This window comes from Lissotriton vulgaris, chromosome 11, assembly GCF_964263255.1.
Source record: "Lissotriton vulgaris chromosome 11, aLisVul1.2, whole genome shotgun sequence".
NCBI lineage: Eukaryota > Metazoa > Chordata > Amphibia > Caudata > Salamandridae > Lissotriton > Lissotriton vulgaris.
In genome coordinates, this window is record NC_141699.1 from 159,399,882 (window position 1) to 159,426,886 (window position 27,005).

Consider the following 27,005-nt stretch of genomic DNA (forward strand, 5'->3'; position numbering starts at 1 on the left):
AGATGACCTGTTAATATATAGATAGTTTCATTCACTACCATTTATGTTATTATTTTATTTATTATTTAAGCTTGTAGTTAAGCTTGTAGAGCGCAACAGCTACCCGTAAGGGTCTCCCGGCGCTACTACCATACAGTGTTTGTTCTGAAAGCCCACTCTACCTGTGATTACGCATGTGAAGTCCATCACCATTTTTAAATGAGTTCTGCATCATACTCCTGAATGTTTCATGTTGTTCAGGGATTTCCCAGTGTATTAGTTGGCTGGGAGGTTCTAAATTTCTGCAGGTGAAGAGTAGTGGTTATTACTGTTGATACTGGCATGCTACTCTTTTGGAATATTAACGCACAGTTCTTGGTGTTAAGGGAGAACATGGAGACATTGTGTAACTAGCGAGGGTAATTTGAACCAAAAGTTTATAAGGACGTTCATGCAAGATATGGTTTCAGCTGGGTTAAGAGTGATGCAAGAAAAAGTAGAGAAAAATATAGGATCAAACATAGAAGTAGGAGTGAGTCAAATTTTAGAAATGGTGTATGTGGTCCTGCATGCTTAAAAACTTCATCAGATTTAGTCAGCAATATTACCTTGGACTTAAATTCACATAAATGCTGTACTTGGTCATTCAGGTAATGGAAATTATAAAGGTCCTTATAATTCAAAACAGCAAATTTTCTCTGCATAGACACCATTAATTCAAGGCATGAGATTTGTACATGTTTTTCATAATCGTACATGATATGGATTTGTTAGGTGTTAAGATCATTATATTTGTCCAAAGTGTTGCATGTAAAGATTTGCACACAAATGTAATTGATTACATGTCCGATACTGTGCTAGTAGGTTTATCCTATAGGAGCACCACGTGAGGGGTTGGATCAGGGTAGCGTGCCACGTCCTAGTGGTTATTTAAAAAAAAAAAAGCTCTTCCTTAGATGGACAGTATAATTTCACACTCTAGGGAGTGCGTGTTAAGTTGACCACGAGTAAGAGTAATACTGTGTAGAGAAACAATGAGCTCAGGGAGTTAAAATAATAGATCATGCGGGAGAGCAACACATTGATAATGTGTCCAGCGCGATGTGCTGTCAAAAGAGCCCAATCTCTGTACTTGGTTGACAATGTATATAATTGATGCGTCACACTGGATCAGGAAGGCATGTCGGGTTATTTTGCGAGTGCGCTGCTAGCACTAGAAGGATTGTTATACCTAAAATTACAGTTGAAGATCGCACAGTGGAAGGGGTGGTTTCAAGGAAATTACATATGAATGGGGAAGGGCAGGGCAGCCTGTCATTACTTTGTCTAGCAGAAAAGTCAGGTTGGTTATGAGTGTGCTGCGCTTCTAAAGTTGTAAGTGACTGTTACGTCCACAGTTACAAAACAGTGGTTACAGTGTACTATGGGGTAATTTACATCAAGCTACTAGTGAACGTGCTGTGTTCCTAGCACTGTATGTGACTGTTTGATCCAGAAATCAATAATGGTGGTTGCAACATACTACGGGGTAGTTGCAAGGCAAACTGCTTGTTTAGCGAGGAGGGCCTAGCAGACGAAAGAAGGAAGTGTGCATGGTGTGCTCTCTAACCCGTCCGGGGGAAACAAATGGTTTTGTGATTCGTCAGATGTTTCTCGTGTTCAGACTGCGTTCTGTGTAAACACCATTTTTAAAGGGGGATTACTTGTTAGTCTCTCTACTGTTTTGTTAAGGGCGACCAGCACTGTCTTAGGGTATTGTGTTTGTCGCCATCTTGACGTGTGGTGAGCTATTTGTATGTCAAAATGAACTGAAGTAGTTTGCTCAATTTTAGAACTATAGCAAGTCAAGCAAGTAGTTATCTGGGGCCATTGTATCTGTCAGTATTTAAGACTATGTGCAAGCTCTAAGATAGACAGGATAAGGAATATTGGGGAAAAAGTAAAAATAAACAAAGCAAAATGAACTGTTGATCACTAGGGATTTATCCCCCGGCAGGTAGGAGCACACAGCACATACTTACTTCCTTTCAGCCTGTTTGGCCGACCTCGCTTTACAAGCGGTTTGACTTAGAACTACCCCATAGTACTCTGCGACCATCGTTATGCATTTCTGGATCAAACGGTCACTTACAGTGCTAGGAACACAGCACATTGACAAGCAGCTTACTTTCAAGTACTGTGTGAAACATGGCAACCACTGTTTTGCAACTCTGGATATTGCGGTTGCTTACAGCATTTGAAGCGCAGCACACACTTAACCAACCAGGCTTATCTGCTAAACAAAATGTGATGACAACCTAACCTTATATACTGCCCCCACACCGCCCACCTTTCAATTGGGATCTTCATCTGTAATTGTGGGCATAACAATCCTTTGAGCACAAGCAGCGCTCTCGCAAGATAACCTGACATGCCTGCCCGATACAATGTGATGCACCAATTATATACATTGTATCCCAAGTACAGAGTTTAGGTTTTTTTGACGACACATAGCGCCGGACACACAGTCTAAGCATTGCTCTTATGCATTATTAATTTAATTCACTGATATTCCGACTAACTCAAATGAAGAAATTGTGGATGCAGGACCACATATAGGACACGCACTATTTCCAGAATTTGAACCACTCCTACTCTTATGTTTGATACAAGTAAAAGTAGAGAAAAATATAGATTCACTCTTGACCCAGTTGAAATCATACCTTGCATGAACGTCCTTACAAACTTCTGGTACAAAAAACCCTCACTAGTCACGCAATGTCTCCATGTTCTCCTTACACATCAATAATACTGCGATATCATCCAAAAAGAGAAGCATGCCAGTACCAACAGTGAGGCTCGCTACTCTTCATCTGCAGAACTTTAGAACCTCCCAGCCCACTAATACGCTTGCAAATCTCTGCACAAACATGAAACATGCATGCGGGTAATGCATATAGCGTTAAATGGTGATAAACTTCACATGCCTAGTTACAGGTAAAGTGGGCTTTCAGTCGAAACATTGCATGGTGATTAATGCACCTATCTTTATTGACAGGACATTAACCATGTCACATCTTTTCTCACTCTGCTGCCTTGGAAAAAGCCATAGGCTGCCAGACCGGGTGTGAAACATGTGTCGGTTCTTAACCATGCCCTTTCAATGTGTAAAAATCATCACAATGGAATCAATGTACTATAACACGTGAGAAACGGAGCAACTAGCACACAGTACGGCAACGAAGAACTCTAAATCGAATAATAAAAAAACAAATCACTCAGACCTTTTTTTATAACATACTGGGGAAGTTACTCTCAATTCCTTGTCACCATGTAACATCCTTCCCTGTCATTTGGAGGAACCTTCTTGACTCTTCACATGTTCTAATCTTCAGCTGCCGCAGCCAGAACTTTATTGATTCAGAAAAGGGGGTGGTGATGAACAGAGTGTCGGAATTAAGCAGACCACTCTTACCCAGTCCAAAGATCAGGGCTTGATCATCACTGTTTTTTAGCTCACTGCACCATCCCAGCTCAGAACCTGGCTATATGCAAATTAGTCTGTCCCTGGCCCAGTGCATCATGGGAACAGGGCAGACCAAACTACCAAGCCAATTCTTATACTGGGAAGGAAACAAGCTACCGGGGACCGGTTTCTGGCATTTATTGGGCTTACTTATCAAAGGCAACTTTATTGGGCTTACTCTTCCCAACATGTATCCTTGAAGCTGCTTCTGAGAACAGTTAACTTTGATACTAATGCACAATAAACTGTCTCAACCTCAACTAGCAGTGCTGACTCTTCTAGTGTTCAGTATTCTCATGTTTAGTGCTTCATAGTTGTCATCCACTTGACTCCCACACTTTAGCATGGATATCCCTGTAGAAGGGCTTGTTCTAAATTCACTGCATAGAGCCTAGACCAGCCCCACCCAAGATTTCAGTCTTTGAAAATACAAATGCTGGGAAACTGTGCCTGCACTAATTACGTTAAAACTATGATTTATTGAAACATAAAAACCATGATTGGAAAACTGTTGCCACTCCTTCACTGACCTATCCTTCTATGTGCACATAGACTGTGTTTTCCATACTGCAGCTGTGCTGTTTCTGTACTCGCCCCATGTCTGTGGAGAAAAGGGAATCTTAAAATTAGAGCAGGGTATAGAGAATCTGTAAAATCACCTCTTCATTAGGCGGGAAGAGGTTTGTAATTGTACACGTGATCAACATCCACAAAGTTTTTAAAATTTAGATATAACACTATTCTGACTATAACCACTAGAGATGTGTGCATATCTTGTGAATGTGCAGAACAAAATGCAAACCAATGGTTTATGGAAAGTAACTTAGTCTCAATTTACAAAACCTACTGGAAACTTGAGCATTAAGAGTAAAATGCCTACTTGTATGAATAATTCCAACTCTAGATTCCTCACCTTTAGAATATTCCCAGGTGGCAGACTGGACCTGGAAGATTCAAAACCTCACTGCTGTGCTCTGGCTGGCGGTGCCAAGTAGCTGTGCCTGGACTTTGTTTCGTCCCAGCAGTGACGATGGAGCAGCATCCTGAAGCAATGACAGACATATTGTTTGACATCTGCTAAGGTAGCCAGGCACCCCAGGCTGGCGCCATATGACCCAGACTTCTTGACTCTACACCAGAAGGTCTGGTGATCCAAACTTCCACCTGCAGGGTGAACCCCTCTTCTTTTCCTCGGACTCCTTCTCCTATGGCCCCTTTTTACAGGGTTGACGAGAACTGAGGCATTTAAGAAACAAATGTTTTCATCAGGTAGTCAAGCATTCTGGTCCATCACTGCCAGCTGTTTGCTGGGCAGATAGTCCGACCCTGAGACATATTCAGCAAGATATTGCTGGCAGTCCCAGAGAAATTTCAGGCCAACCTGGCTCAGGCCACCCAGAACAGGTCAGGAGGCTGCTAAATATATAATCTGATCTGGACACTAACAACTGTTTGGGCAACGTGGTCGGATCTATTGGTGCTTCAGCGTCCTGCATGGATGATATCTACTGGCAACATGCATGACTCGCTTATGGGGTCTTTTTTTAGACTGATCTCACTTGTTTGGGTGAAAAGGCTGATTCTGCACTGAATGAATCAAAGATAACCGGTCCATGACATGGCACCTTATTTTGTCATCTCTACTCCTGCAAGACAGCACCCTCATCAGTTTTGTCCCTTTGTGGCTGTTCCAGAGGCTTGGCTGGCCGGCAACACCAAGGCTCACTATCCACGTAATGGGCAACCCACAGTCCTTTTAGCAGCCAAGGTGGGGATCAGTCACACATTGACCATGCCACAAGGGGACGTGAACATCTCCTAGATTCTGCCTCCAAGTGCTTTAATATGCCCTTAGTGGTACAGTACCACCCTGTTAGCGGCAGGATCAGATCTTTCTTCCAAGAGTGGCACAAAAGAACAGCCGACAGGTGGGTCCTTAATCGATCAACAGGACTTTGTCCTGTCATTCATTTTCAACACTCCACATTTTCTGCCAAAATCTGAGCAGCTTTCAGAGGAGCACCTTTCCGGATTGCTTCAGGAGGCGCAGACTATTAGCCAAAGGAGCTTTTAAGATGTTGCCAGCCTCGGAAATAGGGACTGGCTCTTCCTCCCGCTGTTACTTTGTGCCGAAGGAGGACTGAGGTCTTCATCCTAGTTTGGATTTCCGTCCTGTGAATGCTGTCCTAAAGAAGGACAAATTCAAAATACTCTGTGGCCCACATGCGGTCTGCCCTGGATCCTGGGGACTGGATGATTTCCCCGGACTTGCAGGATGCATATTTTCATGTGCCCATTCTAAAATCCCATAGACCTTACCTGCTGTTGAATGTAGTCCAAGAGCTTGTTTTTAGCTTGCCATACACCCCTTTGGCCTCACCAGTACTCATCTGATGTTCACAAAAGTGATAGCTGTGGTTGCTGCCTATCTTTGGAGGTTGAGGGTACCAGTTTTCTGCCTCTGTACTGGGTCCCGGGGAAAGTGGCTCTGATGATTCTGGGCCTTTTGGATGTCATCTAGAACTGGTTTGACATAAGGTCTCTGATGGAAACTGGACTCCACACTAACCTATTGGATTTGCGGTCCATTGTCCTGGCGCTGAAAGCCATCTTACCGTCTGTCAAGGAGAGGCTTATTCACATTCTCATGGCTAACACCACTGCCATGTGGTACTGCTACAGGCAGGATGAGGTGGAGTCCTGGATCCTTTGCCATGGCGCTCTATCTCTGGAGCGTCAGGACATTTCCCTGGTCATGAATCGCCTTGCAGGATTTTTGAACGCCAGTGGGTGGCTCCTGGCAGGTCAGATGGCAGCTACATCCTGAGGTGGCACAGGGCATTTTCCACCAATGGGAAACAACACTATCTAAATCCTTTGACCACCATCGAACTGACAATGTCAAAACATTTGCACACTAGAGGTTCAAAGACTGCTCTCTTTTTAGGAGGCATTACGGCTACAGTGAATCACGGGACTCCTGTAAGCATTTCAGCCTCTGCTTCTCCTGCCTTAAGATATGAGGATAAGGAATGACTGGGCCCTGATTATCTTAGTGGCTCCAGATTGGGCCACAAGAGTATGGTACCCAGAATATCTAGGCATGAGTGTCTTTCCTCTGATAAGACTACCACTTCAGGAGGATCTTCTGTTGCTGCAGCAGGGTATATTTCTGCATTTGGGCCTGCATAGTCACCACTCACAGGCTTGGTGATTGAGGAGTGGCTGGCAGTTGACTTCATTCAATCTCTCTCCCAAAGTTGTGGATGTCACCTTTCCCGCCAGGCATCCCTCCACAAAGTAGTCTATGCCAGATGCATGGACAAATTTGTGGCCTGATGTGGCACTCAATACAGTACTGTAACACCACCCCCAGAAAAAGAGAATCTTGAGTTTTGATATCAATCGCACCCAAGACCACTGGATGAATGAACTGTGTAGGGTTCTATGGGGCAAACAAAGGTAAGGTGGTTCAGAAAAGTCCTACTTTAAGATCTGCTAAATGTTTGCCCATTAAGGTGCTTCCAGTAGGACTGAAATCCCATTGTACTAGGGTCAAGGCTTTGCCATGGGCTTGGCTATGTAGAGTGCCTGTTATAGATATGAGACTGCGACGTGGGCATCAGTGCATACGTTTATGAAGCATTACGACAGCCAGGTCCCAATGGGAAAGGAGGTTTGCTATTTGGTCCTGCAGGACTTTTTAATCTGAACTATCCCACTGACTACCTTAGTAGGTACAGCTTTGGTATCAATTCAAAATGTGAAGAGTCTGCGTTAGAAGTGTCCTTCAGAAGAACAAGTTACTTACCTTTTGGTAACGTTCTTTGTGGTGTTATTCTAAATAACTGAAGATTCCTCACTGCCGTCCTGCCTCCTCGTTCTTTAAAATTATTTTTTCCCCATCTAAAAAGTCCCTAACTCGAGATTTACACTGTGGTACCTTTGATAGTTGTTGGGCTCAGAGTGCATAGACCGAGGCAAGAAAGAATGTTTGCACAGGGGTGGTCTTTATATACAGCTCTATCTTTACTTCCTTGACTGAAGAAAGTCAACATGGAATTGCATCGCGCCACCTGTCTCATGGATCAGTGTTGTGCCAGGGGATTTTCGAATTGTGGAGAACCTGCTGGTGGAGAATCCTCCAGAAAGCGTATTACTGCAAGTAACTTTCTTATTTGTGAAAATGCTACACTGAAGTTTGGCAGGGTACATATTAGCTTCATTAATCAACTATGAGAATGTGGTCTGAAACATTAAAAATGTTTAAAAAAAAAAAAAAATGCTCCAGCACAAGAGAATTTGGCAAATAGTCCCCTGTTGGCTGGATTCCAGAGCTTTTGGTCTGGTTCTCAGTTTTCACTGCATTTGCAGCACTAAACGCAGGAGTGATTTCACAAAACAAGTTGTCTTGGAATGTCTGCTATCTTGATACTCTACTCGGAAACATGCCATGGAAGGGCGGGTGTGGTCTTTTCCTGAGGTGACTTTCTACAGAATACTAATGATAGTTGTTGTTAGGCTGATAGTTTAACGGCCCTGTAACCATTAGCACAACTAGGCATTACCTCGACAATGGAGTTAGTCTTCCATGTTAAAGTAATTGCACGGCAGGATCGTGAGTGCAGAATTAAGCTAAAACACTACAACGGAGCACGATTTAGCGTTTATTTGTTGCCATGTTGTGTACACCTCAAAAGGGTTCATTTTTGTATTTTAAGGATACGCTGCAATTAATTTAATCGGGTGATTATAGGTACTTGAAGTATCACTTGGTAAAGTTGTTCATTTCACCTTTATTTTGTAGACACAAAGACGACAAACTGGTGAAATGTCATCAGTATGATGGTCTTGTAGAATTGGCTACAGTCTGTGCACTTTGCAATGATTCTTCTTTGGATTTCAATGAGGTAAGTTTCTTAAAGCAGACAGTTCTGATTATAAGCTGCATGTGTTGTATGATTGTTATTGTAGGTATTAACACCTTAGATGCGGCGCAAATATCCCTCCCCAGTGCTGCGCTGTCCATTGGAACTAGTGCTGAATGGACGTCCAATGGACGTGCGCAGCACTGGGGAGGTAGTGCTGCCGTCGGCCAATGCCCCGACGCAGCACTTAAGAGGTTAACAGTTGAAACTTTCTGATCCACCTTTGGAATACAGCCTTTAATTAGGTAGTTGAGACTGCTACCACAGTCTTGCCTGTGTGGTGTTTTCACCAGTTCTAGTTTACTTGGACTGAAGCATGAACTCTAATACCCTGGTGGTGAGTATGATTCAGCACTTAAACCTTTCCAAAAAAGCATCTGAGCAGTTTTGTGGAAGGTCAAGGAACCTGCTGTGATACTAGTCTTCTTACCCAACCACCCTCATGCCACCTCATTGGATAAAGCCCTCATCCACACTTTGAACCCCCTACCACCAGTCTGCGTATGCCACAGGTAATGTCCAAGACAGCCCTAACATCACCCAAGTATGCCTTCTGTGGTTATTTGTGATCGTGCTTTTCTACTGTTAACATGTTCTTGTCCTTTCAGCTATCCAACACATGGGAAGTTTAACTGGTCACGAATAACCTAACCTTGTGGCTTAATTATCCTGCTACCGTTGAACCTAGTTTTGGTTCCTTTAAACTAATCTGCTAGAGGCTCTGGGTTCAAATGGTGGAGCTCGGTGGATGGCTTCTAGTTGAGGGAGTCTGTGAGCCAACCTGTTCTTAGTGGACTAGGAGTTAGCTGACACCTCCGCCATCTCCTTAAGCTTGAATAATTTCTGAAAGTATGATCATTCTAGCCTTTCCTTTAGGACAAGCAAATTGTGAACATGCTGGCATTCACTATAGCATTATTTGAATACAAATTAAAATAGAAAGTTACCCTCACCCCTTTGCTTAAGAATACGATTTTGATCAGGCTCTCACTTTAATCTTGATTTGGGGAAGTGATCTGTGCCTGCATAATGTGTTCCTCCCTGGCCCAGTCCGATGACAAGGGCCTGTCTTCTCCTCAGCCCATTAAAATCAAGCATTAGCATAGCCAATAGGTCTTGCCTTTTGGATCTTTTAGGTGTTTAGTCAGAGCTATTGACTTTGCCTGTGTATTTAAGCTATGTTGTAGAGTAGTGTGCCTGTTGTGCAGCATGTTGAAAAGTTATAAGAAAAAGCGTCAAGTATTTTTATGAATAACTCAACGACCCCATCAAAAACAATATTACCATAAGTGTTTTTGAAGATACGAGTAAAAGTGATTGTTTTAAAATAACTGAGGCCAAAATGCAACTTCACAAGCAAAATTAACTTTTATATAGCGGAATAGCGCAAAGTTTCATATTTCATATAAACCTGCCGTTGTTAGGTTTTCATTGAGATTAGAGAAGCTCTGTGCCTTCTAATCAAGAAGGACTTGCTTAAGGTGTTAATTGGCTGAGGAGAGCCTGTAGAGTCTCTTGTGAATCAGCGGGCTGAGGATTGTCCCCATTTTACAGCCCCTTTAAACCAGCCCTATCTGGTTTAAGAGGAAGTTAAAAGTTGGACCCTGGCTTAGACTCTAGAGGTCCCTCAACATTCCTGGAAAGAAAGGGAAGCAACAAAGCAAAGCTGTTTAGCGTGAAAAGAGGTTCAGCAGCTGCTCCGACAGGGTATAGGACATTGGCCTCTTTCTATCTCCCTTCAAAGCCTTGGATGAGTTCACCGTTCCACCAACCCTTTATCACACACGTCAAACGCCTCCTTTAGATGATTTCCTCCTTGGCATCAAGCCATCCGCCACTGCTCGGCCAACCATAAACACTATTTCTTAGCCAGTTGCTTTTGGCACGCCAAGGGCACGCCGGTGTCTACATGGCACCAAGGAGGCGACTGACAGCCTTCAGCAGGGCAGCTCAGAGCATCGGCTACATTCATTCACGGGTCAGTTTTAAAAATGGACTACAATGGGGTAACTGCTTCCCTGCTTGTATATGGGAATGCTTTATCTCATGGTACAAGATGGCAAACTTCCAAATTCTGAAAATAACTGTGCCAAGGTACTTGGTGTGCACCGCACCCTCAATGTAATGTAACAGTAATAGTATAGAGGAAAGCAAGAGTGTGTGAAGCTTCCCTTAAATTCATATACCCCCCCTACCGTGTCACAAAGGGAATATGACAGTTACTAGAGAGAGCGAGAGGGGGAGGGAGAGGGAATGAATATAAACATCTCTACTATAGAGTACTGGATGTGATGTGATATTTTACTGTAGGAAATAACCTGATACCTCTCACCCACACAAAGATCTACGATTCCCACAATTGGCAACACTGATACACCAAACAGGAAATAAATGGTCTGGAACTCTTCCTCCCCTAAAAGCCACTCGGAGCAAAAATAAAACCCACAAAGAAGCTCCCTGGCACCCCTCTCTGATACACGCATACCAGATACCCTTCTATCGGAAATCCCCCTGAAACTGAATGCAACAATCTGCCCGCTAGCGCCAAGAGGGCAATGAATTACAGAACTCTGCACTTACCGAAACGCTTAGCAGATGTGTGCTTCCTAACCCCTCCAAAGCCCTTTTGCAGAAGCCCGCGGCCCTTTGGCTGCTCCCGGGCGCGAGGGGCCTGTGTGTGATGATGCGGGTGAAATTATGCCAGTGGTTCACGGAGCTGCAGAAGGCCTTGCTCGTCCATGGAATGAGACGTCTCCCCAAGCACTCGTTAACCGGCCAGCACAGCCCCTGCCCGGCCATCCTTGCGAAAGCTGAGGTTGTCTTGCTACCCGTGTGGCCCTGCTGTTTCAGCAGTGCGCTTGCTTGTGTGATAACCCCCGGGATCTGCTGCGGTGCTAGGTGTGCTTACATTATTTTTATTTATTTTCTGTAAAATAGATATGAAAAAATATAAATGTTTTCAGCACGGTACTTAAACCAGTCCAATAAACTCGGGGAGAGAACATACACTCTGGCTTTAAGGCGCACTGCCAGGCATTACCGAAATATGTACATAAAACTCAAAACTGCAGACTGTGGTGCGCGATAATGGCCTTAACCACCCTCGGCCAATCTATGAGAAGGCTACAAAGATGAAAGGCGATGAAAAGAGCAGGAGAGAAGAAAAACGAGCGCGGCCGCAAAAGTGAAAGCAACCAAGCTAATTTGTAACCTGATACAAAACAGATGGCACCCTGCGCGTTGCTGCTTGCTCCCGACAGCAGTAGGCCTTGGGAGTGAACATTTACGGAAAAGGTGGGACATGCACCCGCCTTTGTCCAATTGCGTGCTTTCATTTTTTAAAGCCACTTGCAAAGGCCAATGGAATGTGTGGGAGGAGTCCGACCCACACGGAGAAGTTTCTGGGTAGTCTGAAGTGAATTCAAGAGGCCCTCTTCTAGAACAGCACATACGCGCTGGGCTAGGCTCGACCTATTATTATTATTATTATTATTATTATTATTATTATTATTATTATTATTATTATTATTATTATTATTATATATAATAGGCTCGACCTAAAAAAACACTGGACCATGGTGGTCGCTCCCAATCAACCAAAGCATTTAAAACAATTCCATTACAAATATTTAAAAAAAATCTTGCCAATCTCTGAATAATCTGTAAAATAAGTCTGTTTATATGCTGTACAAAACGTCATCCAGAGCGAGCACTACTTGGAATGACTGAAGTTTAGGAAAAAATGTAAAACTCACTTGTCCCAGGGGCCTTTGTATTCCTACACAGCTATCTCACTCACTCATACTGTTAGCCGCGAAAGAATGCTTTGCCATAGCCATCTGATATTTATAGAGTCCACATTCCGACATTCTGTACCGCTAACAAACTAGACTTTAAAAATGTGATGCAAGCTCGTTTTGTTTTTAGACCCTCATGGAGGAAATCTTAAAATGCACACTGTTTTCAGTTGTATTTTCCTTTCCACTTTTCCATTATCGTACCTTAATAGCAGTTTTCTCACAATAACATATGAATCAAGAATGCTCGTGTTATATACTTTAAAACTTACTCATAACCTCGGTCCCCCTGCCTACTAGCTGGTTCCAGGAACTGGACGGCGCACTCATTCGCTTCTGTGAGGGGGGGGAGGGGGGAGATCACGGATCTCCCTGTCCCATTGCCTTATACCCCCCTTCGATGGTGGTATGGGAGTCACTAACCTTCACTTCTATTATCTAGCCACCAAACTCATAGTGATCCACGACTGGTTTGCGGGTGGCTGGTCCGATCCAGCCTACCAGGTGGAACTTGTAGCCCTAGACTTCACACACATTCTGGGCCTCCTTTACGGCTCACCAGTGCCACAGACTCTGTCCCCAATCACCCGGTCGGTGTTTGTGGCATGGCGCGCAGCCCTTCGCCTGGTGGGGTGGGACAGGAAGCTAACCAGACAGACGCCTCTCTGGCATGGTAACTGGTTGACCGAAGTCTCCTCCTTGGAGGGCTTCCGCCGTTGGGATCTGGTGGGGATAATGGTGATGTATGGGTGGGGGATCACATGCGCTCCTTCTCTGAACTCAAACATAATCATACTCTCCTACACTCCCAATTCTATAAATATCTACAACTCAGTCATGCCCTCCGCACACACCTCCCCGTCCCCACCTCCCTCCCGGAGTTTAGTCCTCTAGAGGCTCAGGTCATGATGGTCAGCCTGGGGAGGGGAGTGGTGTCCCGTATATACGGGGCTCTGGTAAACTGCCCCGCATCCCTGGATCGGCTTGGGGAGAAATGGGTGGGGTGGGTGGGTCCTCTGGATGATGCGGACTGGTGCGATGCCCTTCTGTCACCTAAAACCCTTACTAAGTCTTCCAAACTGCGCCTGGTCCAGCTCTATTACTTACATGTGGCCTACCTCACACCGGCGCGCCTATTCTGTGCGGGCCTCCGATTCTCCCCAAGCTGTGCCCGCTGCTCCGGCGCCCCGGCGGACTTCTATCACATGGTGTGGTTCTGCCCGGCCCTGGGCCGGTTCTGGGAGGGGGTGGAGCGTGAATAGACGCAGGCCCTGGGTTGGCTGGTTCCCCATGACCCAAGACACTTGCTGTTGGGGGTGTTTGATGGATTAGATGGCTCCCGGGCCGACAAATGCTTCCTGGGCACGGCTCTAGCGGTTGCTAAGAGACATTGCGGCTCATTGTTCACAGGCCGAGGCGCCAAGGCTGCGGAGGTGGAGGAGGGGAGTGGAATGGTGTGGGGTGCAAGAAGAGTCTCTCTTCGAGGCTCGGGCTGTCCTGAACTGTTCAATAAAGTGTGGGGCAAATGGTTCGGCCTGTTGCCACCGTGAACGGTATTACTCCGCCCTGCGGTTGTTCTCCATGATCTGTTTTTTACCTTACTGTGATTATTGAATGTGATGACTCCAATGACGGGGGGAGGGTGGGAGGCTTATTTTCTCTAAACGATATGTCTTTTTGCCAATGTGTTTCTTTTGTATCAAACTTTAATAAATGTATCCAAAAAAAATGTACTCATAGAAATTATATTTGGACTATGTTCTGTATAATACCCACCTAACTAACCTCACACAACTAAACGCCAACAATCACATAATGCGTACCCAAATGAAGCATGCATTCTAGTAACATAATGGTAGTAAGCACTAAGAAAATAAATGCAAATTGCACCACATACTGTATTTAATTGTTACATTTTTAATGTTAGTCATGTTACAATTGTGCACTATTGGATAGTGCGAAGTTATTTATAATGCTGCACGCAATTATATCCTCTCTGAAATGCAGAATGCATTCTTTCATTTGTAGAATCTGTACGCTGTGCATTATATATTTTTCCTTGGAACGTTTTTTTATGTTTTAGTACTCCTGCATTGTCTATAGTATTGTACAGTACATTATATTTTCATGCTTTGTCAAGACGGTTTCCTACTAAAATGAATCCCCCCGGATTACCTTGAAAGATGGGCATCATTTTCTTGCTATACATGAGTTTCAATTAGTTAAGGATTATGCATGCAATTTTTTTTAACTCTCATATTGGGGACTTCTTTTTTTGGAGCTATCAGAGTTCTCATTTTCATTCTCGACCTTTGATACTCACTAAAAATCGATTCAGGTGGACATTGGGTGCAGCAGTGCATTTCATAACATGACCTTTGGCATCGTGGCTTTCTTTCGTCCATGCCTGTAGGAAACCTTTAGATTTATTTATTTATTTTAGAGTTTTCTATAGCGCGAACTTGAACCGATTAGGTTATCAGAGCGCTTTACATAGCACCAGTTCCGTTACATGTTATCACAGCAGTTTACATAGAATCAGTTACGTTGCACATTTCAGGATCTTGAACCGATTAGGTTATCAGAGCGCTTTACATAAGACAGCATTCGATGTCCAGTGCCCTCCTCCGCCGTGTAGCGGGGGACCACTTCCAGCCCTCCGAAGTAGTCGAGCTGTCGGGACTAGGCTCCTGGAATTTCAGCTGCCCCTTTACAAGGCACTTTACATAGAATCAGTTACGTTACACATTTCAGGAACACCTTTCTTTTTGCTCTAGTGGATAGTGGATAGGTTTATCTAGATGTTTTGCTTTTCTTCAGAAATGAACTATGTAATTGACAATTTTTTTCTCTTCCTTTGTAATTAAGGCTAAAGGGGTTTATGAGAAGGTCGGTGAAGCGACGGAGACCGCACTCACCTGTTTGGTAGAGAAAATGAATGTATTTGACACAGATCTTAAAGGGCTTTCCAGAATTGAGCGGGCTAATGCCTGCAATTCGGTAAGTGACTGGATATTTTAGGGAGCTTTCTGTGTTTGAAGCAAAACCTAAAGTGCTAACTTCTGTGGTGTTTACAGGTCATCAAACAGTTGATGAAGAAAGAATTCACGTTGGAATTTTCAAGAGACCGAAAATCCATGTCTGTATACTGCACCCCAAATAAACCAACTCGTACCAACATGAGCAAGATGTTTGTTAAGGCAAGTAAATAAAAAAAATGCTATGTATTTTATGCTTTAATGTGAAATATTACGAATATTCTCAAGTTAGATTGGACTGTCCCTTAAACGTTGCCTTGCGCCTTATTAATACTTTTTTTTAGTTTTAGGAGTTGAGGGTAACAATTTGGTAAAGTATTGGATGATGCAAGTAAGTCGGTCGAAATGGTACCTAAAGCTTGGGCTAGAGTATGATCAACAGTGCTGCATTATACTGAAAATAACCACATCCAGTGGCTCTGGATGTCCGTTTTTACTTTATAATTAGGTTTTTCATTTAAATTCCACCTTTACCTGCTGCAGGACGACATTGATATATATATATATTTTTTTTTGTGTGTGTAGGGTGCTCCAGAAGGTGTCATTGATAGATGTACACATGTTCGCGTCGGCAGCACTAAAGTGCCTTTAACTCCTGGAATTAAACAGAAAATACTGTCTGTTATCAGAGAGTGGGGCACCGGAAGGGATACCCTCCGATGCTTGGCTCTGGCAACTCATGACAATCCACCAAGGAAGGAAGATATGAATCTTATAGATTCTGCCAATTTTGTTACTTATGAGGTGAGTTTATTTGCAGTCGTTTGTCTTGTTAGATTACAATTATGGGAAGCATAGAGTTTAAACTGTAAATAACACTGTTACTTTCTATCTAAACGTCTTGTGTGTGTACTTTAGTGGTGAAAGTAATGTTTGGAAACATGCCTTTTCATTATTTTGCACTATAGTTCCAAAATGTGTGCTGCTGCAACATTTGAGTAAAAATATTGCTTTGTAGCTCTAATTTTGATCTGCACGTGCTACTCTAGCACAGTGTACTTTCTTTGTGTAAGATTGCCAGGTTTCGTTGAAACCAAAGGATTAGAATTAACAGAATCGAGACTAGTTGAATTTTCAAATTGCGCTTATGACTGCGAAAAAACTGACAGTGTTGTGAACTATTGAGGGAGTAAAGTGGTTTGTGGATATTCACAGATCTATTGTAAACTAGTTCTCAACCCTACAAACATGAAAAATCTACTTTAGCAAGCCAACGTGCTATTACAAAATAGAAGGGAAAAACCCATACCTAATGTGTTATTAGAAGTTAAATGTATGAAACTTTTCTGCATGCATGAAACGTTGCTGCATGCAAAAGATTTAATGGAGTACAGCGCCGTGAATCCCAGAATAAGTTAGAAGGTAATGTAAAAGTAGCCATATTTTTCAACAATCATAGATATGTAACACTCTCAAAAGATGTTTATACTACTTTGTGGCTACGGTTTGAGGTCTCCTAGTTTTATTACCCACATCCTTTGAGAATGTTGGATAGTGTAAATTGAATTAACTTGGTATTGATGGATTTGCAAGTCTATTAGCTTCCCTCCAAAGAAGTCTCTGATGTTTGAATATTTTCACAGATAAAGGCTATACTCTGGCCAGGACCATCATCACAAACCAGTGACATCAGATGGTCATTAGCTTGCTCTTATTCATGTGGTTTTAAAGGGGACTTCTCATAGAGTAGTGACTTTCAGTTTAGCTCTGTTTATGCACTTATTAATGTAACTATATACATGCAATAAAGATGCAATTAACCTTTGTAAGTGGCAGGTTATTGTGAGCCTGTCTTTGGATCCAGTGAAGAAGGGGCTCAGGTGTAGGTATGGTCTTGTAAATGTAAAATGTAAATGTGTTTGTATTTATATGGCACCTTCTACCCAGAGGTCTCGTAGCGCTGTATTCATACTGCTGTGGAACCCGTCTTGGCTTTCCTGTGATGTCCACTCCTGGGCACCCCCAAGGTGAAGCCAGGCATCCAAGCGCTGCTGGGGCTGTTGTGGAGATTAAGCAAGCTAATGCCCAGAGTCCGAGTGGGACCCATGATTAGACTAGGCACCGAGGCGAGAATTATCAGGTCCGGGGAGATTGAGTCCAAGAGCCGCCGAGGCGGGAATTGAACCCTGGTCCCCGGCCAGACCTCTGCATCAGGGTCTGCCGCTCTAACCATTGAGTCACGCTTCTCCACAGCATGCTATGTCTTCAGACATAGCAAATGTTTTTTCCCTTGTTATATATTCATTTTATTTCTCCAAAGTTTTATATACCGCAAACTTGCCCCAAAGGTATCAAAGTGCTTTACATAAGCACCAGTTGCATTACAAACACATTAATTTTAATAGGCATGGGGAGATGAAATGATTTTCCCAGAATCGCATGATGTTTAGCGTCCCTTGCTGATACTCTAACCCAGTTCCCCAGTTTAGAGGTAGACTGCTCTAGCCGTTGGCCTACATCTGATCATATTTTTATGATCTGTTACAGCACTTCAAGATGAGGCTATTGGACAAACTGATATGAAATATCTGGCAAAGATTTCTTTACTCCTTCCAAGATACGAGTCTTCCTTTTTTTTTTTTTCTTTAAAGCTGCATTTGTTTAAAAAAGAAAAAGAGCTTAGCCATAATTCAAATGCCCCTTACCATCAAATATCTGAATAGCACTAAATGTCTTAAACTAGAAGCTTATAACCTTCTGATACTGTCTAAAAACGACTACTGCTTTTCTCTTTTCAGACCAATTTAACATTTGTAGGTTGTGTTGGAATGCTGGACCCTCCTAGAACAGAAGTAGCAATATCGGTGAAAATGTGTAGGCAAGCTGGAATTAGAGTCATCATGATTACTGGAGACAATAAGGGAACGGCAGTTGCCATTTGTCGTCGGATAGGTATCTTTCGGGAAGATGAAGATGTCTCGGACAAAGCTTTCACTGGTCGTGAATTTGATGAGCTTTCTCTACCTGCCCAGAGAGATGCCTGCATGAATGCCCGCTGCTTTGCCCGTGTGGAGCCTTCCCACAAGTCGAAGATTGTTGAGTTTTTGCAGTCCTTCGATGAAATCACGGCTATGGTATGTTGCTTTAAATGCCTATTCTTAAATTGCTTGATTGCCAAGTAATATAATATGTCTGCTTGTACTGTTCAAGATATGAAAATTCATTCTGAATAGTTTATTTTGGTGTACGAGCCTATTCTAGAATCATATGCTGTTTTTACTTTTGGGCAGTGATCAGACATGCTGCCTCTACCCCTTCATGACTGCAAACAATTTCTCAGTGCATGACCCCTTCCTTTAAATGTATTATTACTTGATGTGTTTGGAAATTATGAGAAAAACTAAAGTTATGATGAGGAAGATTACTTTTTCATCAGTCAGGTATTCTTTAACCACATCAGTATTTGGGAGAGCACATTTGGGTCCACAGTGTAGAAAATGCGGGTTTCCAGATGTTAGAGTTAATCAGTTGTTTTGTGTGGCTTTGGTTATGGAGAGAATTGTCTTTAAAAGAAAGATTTTTAGGGCCTGGCTTGGTTGTTGTTGAAAGTTTGCATCGAATGATTCACTCAGTGTGCAATATCAGAACGTTTGGGCGAACATAATAATGGCCCTGCACTAAGTTCCAACCTACTGGACCGGTGCCAAACCAGACATTCAATATAAACCTACTCTCAGGGAGCTATTCCCAAAAAATCGATATTGCAAATAGACATGCAATGTCCATAGATTGTGTTTCATTGTGATTTTGTTCTCAAAGATTTGACATCTAAGTATTTTAGTGTCTCGTTTCTATTTCATGTCAGTGTGACAAGGCTTGGGTACATTAAAGTCTACAGTTGAAATAATTCCAAACAAACACTCTTTTCATTCACTTGAATTCAATCCTCAGATGTCCTACTCAGTCTAAATACGTGTTTTGTGGCGATACATTCCACTTCTTCAGAGTTTTCTTTAGGTAACGAATAGAGTGCTGCAAATTGTAGTCATCTAATGGTGTTGAGGGGGTCTATAATCTTCCGAAGTCTCTTGGCTCACGTCTTCTCTAATCCTTGTGACTTTCTAAAGCCTGAACTTTTATTTTCCATTTCTTCTTGTTATAGCTTTCATTAGGTAATCATGCTGTGACTATCTTTCTCAACGTTCGTCAATGAATTAAATGTTTCATTTATAATCCTTACAGATTAATGTCTCCATGTGAAACTGGGATCTTACAGCTACAATTTATTTAGTCTCAACACGTTGCTGCTTCCCCGTACTTACACCAGCTAGCTAAAATTATTTGTTATATATGTTCTAGAACATATCTCAATGAAACACAATCTATGGACATTGTACATCGATTTGCAATATTGATGTCTTACTGGAATAGCTCCCTACAAGTAGGTTTATATAGAGTGTGCAAAATGTGTTGTTACAACCACACTACACAAGTGTTTTGTTCCTTGTTTAAAATGTAAACAGACAAACTTTTAGTGATCTTGCCTTTGCTATTTTGTGCCACAGACCGCGGATTCCGGCATCCTCATGTCTTCAGTACGGAGTCCCAATATTCAGTTTAGGTAGAGTCTCTAGGCAAAAGTTCTTTTGTTGGTGCTGAAATGAAGGATTAGAGTTAACAGAATTGTGACTAGTTGACCAGGCAGATTAAACTTTGCAGTCAAACGACTAACTCGTTGGTAAATAAACCAGTTTGCAACATTCGGAACATCTTGGACATCAAAATGCATCAGTGGCTGACAAGGAGCAAAGCTTACTTATTTTAATACATAAAATATAGCTCAAAGAAGACTGTAAAACCATCGCCACAGTGTTGCCCAATAAAGGTTCTGGTGCAGGGTCTTTTACTGACTACATTTTCGTTTCAGCTGCTTAATATTTTCCTCTGATTAGCTTCTCATTGGCATGGCACATCCTTAGTGATCACAATCCCCTTTCTGCTAATTTTCGCTGGGACAGACTGGAGAGACTAACCCTTTGGTGGATGAGCAGAACATCCGGTCTGATATCTAGTACGAGTTCAGACCTAGTAGGGGCACTGTGGAACATAATCTCAATTTAGATCTCCTAATAACCAAATAGTTCTAAGAGGTTTGTTGCACCATGCTTACATGGACCTCTTCTCTGCTTTGATCATGTTAACTGAGAGAAGCTCTGGGCAAAGGTGGGGTTCGTGGGGGTCGAACCTGCGCTAGTTGCCTTCCTGAAACATCTCTATAATGGTATTACAGACTCAGTAACATTCTGAAACCACAGAGAATGAACTAAATACTTTAACCTAAGGCGAAGTCAGTCAAGGGTGCAACCTTGCACCCTTTCTTTTTATCATTAAAGTAATTGTTTGGAAGGGGGGCTTTCTGAAAAAGGTCTTGATACCCCAAGAGGGGAGATTGCTCCACGCTCTCTCGTACACAGATGTAGTCCCGATTGCACCTGCAGCCAGAAGTCTCCATCGGCTTTTAGATTTTATAAATGTTTTTTATGGAGAGCTTGGAACTGTACACAAATAAAAAATAAATGAAAGAAAATGTCATGGTGCTGGGTCCTTAGAATACCAACATTTTGTTTTTCGGTGCAGTGTCCGGTTTTAGGCAAGGTGGATAATTTTATCTATCTAGGGGTTTTATTAGACTCTGCCTTAATTGGCAACCTTTGATGAGAAAAAATACAGAGTGGCTCAAGAGGGCCATTTCTAGCTTAAATGAGTTATCTTGCCACTTGTGACATGACCCGACGTGCCCCCCCTGTCCATCTCAGACTGGGCAGTTCACGGATTACTTGCGGCATCTGTTGGGCTCCCGACCTGCTACCCAGTATGTTGCACGGCACTCCGCATTGCCTCACGGAGCGTCCCTGAGCCACACACGACGGCAGCCATCGAAACGGGCTGGGCTCTTGACCCGACGTGCCCACCCTGTCTATCTCACCCCGCCGGTTGCTACGCGGCGGCTCCTGCTCCCAGAGGCGACGGTGATGTCTTGGACCTCGGCTACACGCCGCCTTGCCGATTATCTTGTCATGTGTGACACGGATCTGCCCTCGACTCATGCTTCCGTTCCCGATCGTCCTCTTCTCATCGCGGTGCTCACGCACAAGGCCCCCCTGCTGCTATTGAGATCGTCGTGAGCAGACGCTCAGTTCGTCCCAGAAAACACTGCACACAACGTTGTTTCCCACGACGATTGTAATAAACTGCAGAGAACACCAGCACATCTGTTGTACAGGACTATGACAAGGTATTGTTTCTGCTCCGCTTTTAATTTCAGTTTATCATCAATTTACCCCTATGAGACATGTTACCCAAAATGGCTGGGGTCATAAATCTGCAACTACAAAGAGCCTCCATTTCTACCAAACCCTCACAAAGCTTATAACTCTGCCTGGCACTGTGATCCTCAAAATAGACATAGGACTCCCCTCTCCCCACTCAGCAAGCTAGGAACTGGACTTCCTCAGTCCTGGATTAGAAAGTGAAACTGGCCTCAAAGATCGACATCAAAAAAGGACTACAAGACTTGTCTCTATCTCCCCTACTTGGCGGCCATCTTAGACTAGTCAATCCTCTTTACTTTACCATGCCTAAGGAAGCAGCCATTTTAAACTAGTCACATCCTCTACTCCTGTATGCCCACTTTTAATACTAACCACCTTACACGCACTTACCATAGCCCTTTTCTACACCTACCCACACAACCTCCTACACCTACTTACACCTACTCCCAACATGGAACCCACGGGCAAGCACACATATAAAATTAATTACCCCCCTCCCCCGAACTCTCTAAAAAAAAAACGCCAAACGTTTTGAAAACAATTTCCTGAAGTCCCACCCCGAAACCCCCTTTGTAGACACCTACCTCTCACTAAACAATGGAGCTAAGAACACCGATATCATCTTTTACACTACACGTAGAGCACAATGGAGAAAAGCGCTTCTCACCTTACTATCTCAGCCACCAGGAAATCCGCCCATGGCTTAACACTGTCCACCACTCCATCCCAACTCTTCCCAGCTAGAGCAACCATCACCATCTACAACAATGGCATTATATTAATTCAATCGCCAGACAGGAATCTTGACCTATTCGACAACCTGTTCCCCACTTTCAAAGACTATATCTCCAACCCTCAGACTCAAATCCATCTGGCCTCCGACCCTAACAACCTTGACTCCACAGCGCCTCCTACCACTAACACACACTTCCCCCTTCCCCCCAGTACCCTACTCCATCACCCACCCGCTACTGTCACCTCACATACCTCAATCACAGGCGTAGAACACTCCTCTTATATCCTCCCACCCCCACCCCCACCCCCTCTACACCCCAACATAACCCTCCCCTCCCACTTCCGAGTAGACGCTCAGAACACCCCACCTCCCTTAACTACACTTCCCCTCCCCACAACAGGTCCTTCTCTCATCCCATCTCCCCCTCCATTCCCAGCCTCCACTACCTCACCTGCATCCCCGCCACCCCTAGCCCTCGATCATCCATCAACTTCCCCCCCCCCCCCTCCCCCCCCATTCTCAGTCCCCACTACTCCACCTGTATCATGGACACCCCTAGTTCACACTCACCCCTCAACCTATCCCCCCACTTTGTCCTCAATACCTCACCTGCACCCCGCAGCCCCCAGCCTACACTCATCCCTCAACGTCTCTCCCCCTCCTACCACTTATTCCCGGCCCAATAACACCAACTCCCATACTAATCCTCTCACACCACTCTCCTCAAACTTTCCTACCCCTTCTACCACCAACACCCTCACCTATACCATTAACCTCCTCCCTAACTCAACAACACCCTCCCCCCCCCCCCCCCCCAACCTCCCTATCCTCCCGAACAACTCACCCACTAATATCACCAACCCCTGCAATAACACCACTCCCCTCCACTACAGTAACCTAGTCTCTTACTCACCTTTAGTGCCCATCCCCAACCCCTTTCCCAATCCCACGCTAGACATGATTATGTCCACCCTCCACCAAGTCAAAGAAGATCTTCACACCCTCAAAGAGTTACTCCTCACACAATCCAGACACCCCTTACCCTTCACCACTCCCCCTCCTAACAAATCCCCCACCCATCCTACTCACCCTATCACACAACTCCCCACACTGGACCTCTATCCCCACTCGCAATCCCACCAACCGCTCCCGACGCACCATCAATCCACTCTCTGACCACGACATATGCACCCTCCTCCGATCCTATGACCCAATTCCCCAAAAACGCTTAGCCACGACACACCACTCCATCCCTACGATTCACTCTAACCCCCTTAGGCACTCCACACAAATCAACAACAGAGGCTCCGTCCCAAATGACCTTAAAGTCCCCCTCACTCTAGAACCCTCCACCACCCTCTACACCCCCAGGCTCAAATGCATACTTCTCCACTGCAGATCGGCCCCTAGACACACCTCCGACATCGCCGACCTCATCAAAACACTGGACCTTGATCTAACCATTCTGACTGAAACCTGGTTAACTGAATCTTGATCATTCTAGTTCCACCCAACTACCTAATCATTAGACTTGACAGGTCCAGAAAGACAGGCGGTGGAATTGCATGTAATTATAGGAGCAACCTCTGTTACTAGAACCCCCCCCCCCAGGCCCCCCCCACCCCCACTTACCTCCTGCGAATAAATCTGCCTCGATGTCATCAGCGAGAAAAAACCTGTATGCTCTCTACAGGTCATCTACCACCCACCTGGGAACAACCTCATCTTCACCCAACAACTCATGGACACAATATCAACCTATTCCGGATGGCAAAACACTCAAATTTTCCTTGGTGACTTCACTCTCCATTGGAACGATCACAATGACGCAGTGGTAAATAGTCTCAAAAGCTACCTCAATGCTCTTGACCTCACCCAAATCTGCAACAGCCCGACCCACGATAAAGGCTCTATCCTTGACCTTATCATCTCCAAAGAGAACTCTACCCAGCTTGGGTCAATCCAACCATGTGACTGGTCAGACCACCACTATCACATTCTTCATTAATGAAAAAGTTAAACTTAACCCGGTTCAAGCCACTAAACCCAAGGTCTGGAAAAGGGACCTGAAGAAACTCAACCCAAATTCTTTACCTTCCCACAGCTGCAATCTCCTCCTTCCCCCTACCGGCGCTCTTGACGTTCAATCTTTGACCGACCACTACCTCAACTCTATGACCTCAATCAATGAGGCCACCCCCTTGCAATTGAAAAGAGTCTCCACTAAGAACTCCAACCCATGGTACGATGGTAGACTCAACGAAGACAGACAAGCCATGGGAATGGCAGAGCGCACCTGGAGATCAGCCCCTTCGGCACTGCATCTTAAAACTCTGAAGAAAAAGAGAAACGCCTATTTCAGGAAAATCAAGCGCACAAAATCAGATTACTTCAGCCTTCAGCTCGATCAAGCAAAAAACCGGCCAAGAAAACTGTTTGAACTGATCAAAACACAAACCAAGGAACAACCCCAACATTCACATAGCACAATAGGCGATATACCATCCTGTGAAGACTTCTCTGCTTACTTTAATCTAAAGACTGATAACATAAGGAACGATCTACGCAACAACGTAATCCTTTACTCCAACCCCCACAGCATAACACCCACTGAACCAAAAAACAATGCTGCATGGTCATCCTTTGACACCTACTCAGAAGAAACAATTGTTAAACTGCTCAGCACATTGAAACCCTCTAATCACCTCACAGACCCTCTTACTACCAACGCTGTAAAAGACTTCATCCCATTACTCCTCCCACTCTGGACCAAAATTATTAACAGTTCACTTCAACAAGGACTCATCCCGACTCACTCAAAATTGGACAAGTTACACCTATACTCAAGAAACCAACAGCGGACCCTACTGACCTAAACAATTACCGTCCTATTACCAATATTCCCACCCTTGCAAAACTGTTGGAAAAATGTGTACAACTCCAATTGACAAAACACATTGATCTGTTTGACCTCCTCAACCCTCATCAATCAGGCTTCCGAGCAGGGCACAGTACTGAAACTGCTGACACACATAATTGATGACGCACTCCAAATCCTAGATCAAAACGATACCTGCCTCCTCATCCTTCTTGATCTCTCCTCAGCATTTGACACTGTCAAACACGAGAACTTACTCGAGCTGTTAAACACCAGAATGGGTCTATCTGGGACTGTTCTCAAATGGTTCACCTCCTTTCTGCATAACAGGTCTCAGAAATTCAAGAGCAACAACCTGATGTCCCCGCCAGTGCCTGTAACATTAGGCGTCCCACAAGGATCTTCTTTATCCCCAACATTGTTCAATCTGGTCATGGAACCTCTTACCACCTTGTTACAAGCATCTAATGTTCACTTTCACATGTACTCCGACGACACCCAACTATATCTCAAATTACAATCCCCCAAAGACATCAAACTTCTGAACTCAGCGCTCAAACACCCAATCATGGCTTGCCGACAATCACCTCAAACTCAATGCTCTGAAAACTGAGTTCCTTCTGATCTCACCTCCCGCGAAAATCTCCACCACTCAAACTTGGCTTAAGCACCTAACTGCACTCCATGTACAACCTACCATTGTGGACTCAGCAAAATCCTTAGGCATTACACATGACACCAATCTCAACATGCAGCAGCACATCAGCAAGGCAACTAAGGGAGCTAATTTCCAAATCAATACCCGGAGGAAACTTAAACCCTTCCTCCCAGCCAAGGACTTCCAAACTGCTGTACAAGCCCTAGTCATTCCTCGTTTAGACTACGGTAGCGTCGCTCTTTGCGGACTCCCTCTATCTACAACTGCACCCCTGAGAGCCTCTTTGAACGCTGCAGCAAGACTCATCACTGGATCAAAAAACACTCTCATATTACCCCTGACTTAAAATCCCTGAACTGGCTGCCTTTTGAAGCCAGAATTCAGCTGAAAATTGCCTGCATGACGCACAGAGCTGTACACCACAACTCACCCGGCTACCTCACTCAGAAACTGACAATATCTGGAGGCTCAAGAACCACTAGAAGCACAAAGAATCTTCTCCTGAAACCTCGTAGATTCCGGAAGGAAAAAACATATAAGCGCTCTTTCTCAGGAATGGCACCCAGGATCTGGAACTCACTCCCTCCTGAAACCAGACTTATCTCCTCCTCTGCATTCTTTAAAAAAAGAAGTAAAAGCTATCCTCATGACTAAATTACCAGAATTTGTACTTTGGATCTATTTGAGACTCTACACCTATCTGCACTATTGTTTGTCTGATTGTCGATTTGTATCATTGGTTTTAGTAAATTATGCTCCTCCATGTACCTACCCTATTTTGCTTTTTATTTTTTACCTACAACTATTCTTTGCTCAATTGTTTGTTAATCACTCCCATGTTTCCTTACCCCCTGTATTTGTAAAGCGCTCTGATATCTGCAAAGATCTTGTTCGCGCTATATAAAACTTTCAAAATAAAATAAATGACTTATTTTAGATAGGACATATTTCATCAATTGCTGTTTATAAAAGGTGTATGGTTCAAAATGGCTGATTTACCGCCCTGCATCTGGCAAGGTCTCAATATGTTTTGCGTTGTCCTCACTTGCCCCAGATTCAATACCCATCATACATTTTGGATGCCCCTTTTGTTATCCACGAGTTTGATATGGATTAGACCTGTGCTGTTATATTTACAGCAAAACACACAAGATGATGGACTGAATGTTGCACAATGGCAAAACATTCACCCCCAGTCACAGATCTGGGTTTAA

General features: G+C 43.9%; 1 protein-coding gene across 3 annotated transcripts in view; it reads left to right on the forward strand.

Annotated features, from left to right (window-relative positions):
• Nucleotides 1-27,005, forward strand: part of ATP2A2 (ATPase sarcoplasmic/endoplasmic reticulum Ca2+ transporting 2) — a 311,453-nt gene that overhangs the window by 185,621 nt on the left and 98,827 nt on the right. For all 3 annotated transcript variants that reach the window (XM_086943013.1, XM_086943012.1, XM_086943011.1), the window contains 5 exons: nucleotides 8,292-8,394; nucleotides 15,078-15,209; nucleotides 15,287-15,409; nucleotides 15,773-15,991; nucleotides 17,986-18,321. In XM_086943013.1, the coding sequence (XP_086799139.1) occupies nucleotides 8,292-8,394; nucleotides 15,078-15,209; nucleotides 15,287-15,409; nucleotides 15,773-15,991; nucleotides 17,986-18,321 (913 nt within the window). The remainder of the gene's footprint in view (nucleotides 1-8,291; nucleotides 8,395-15,077; nucleotides 15,210-15,286; nucleotides 15,410-15,772; nucleotides 15,992-17,985; nucleotides 18,322-27,005) is intronic.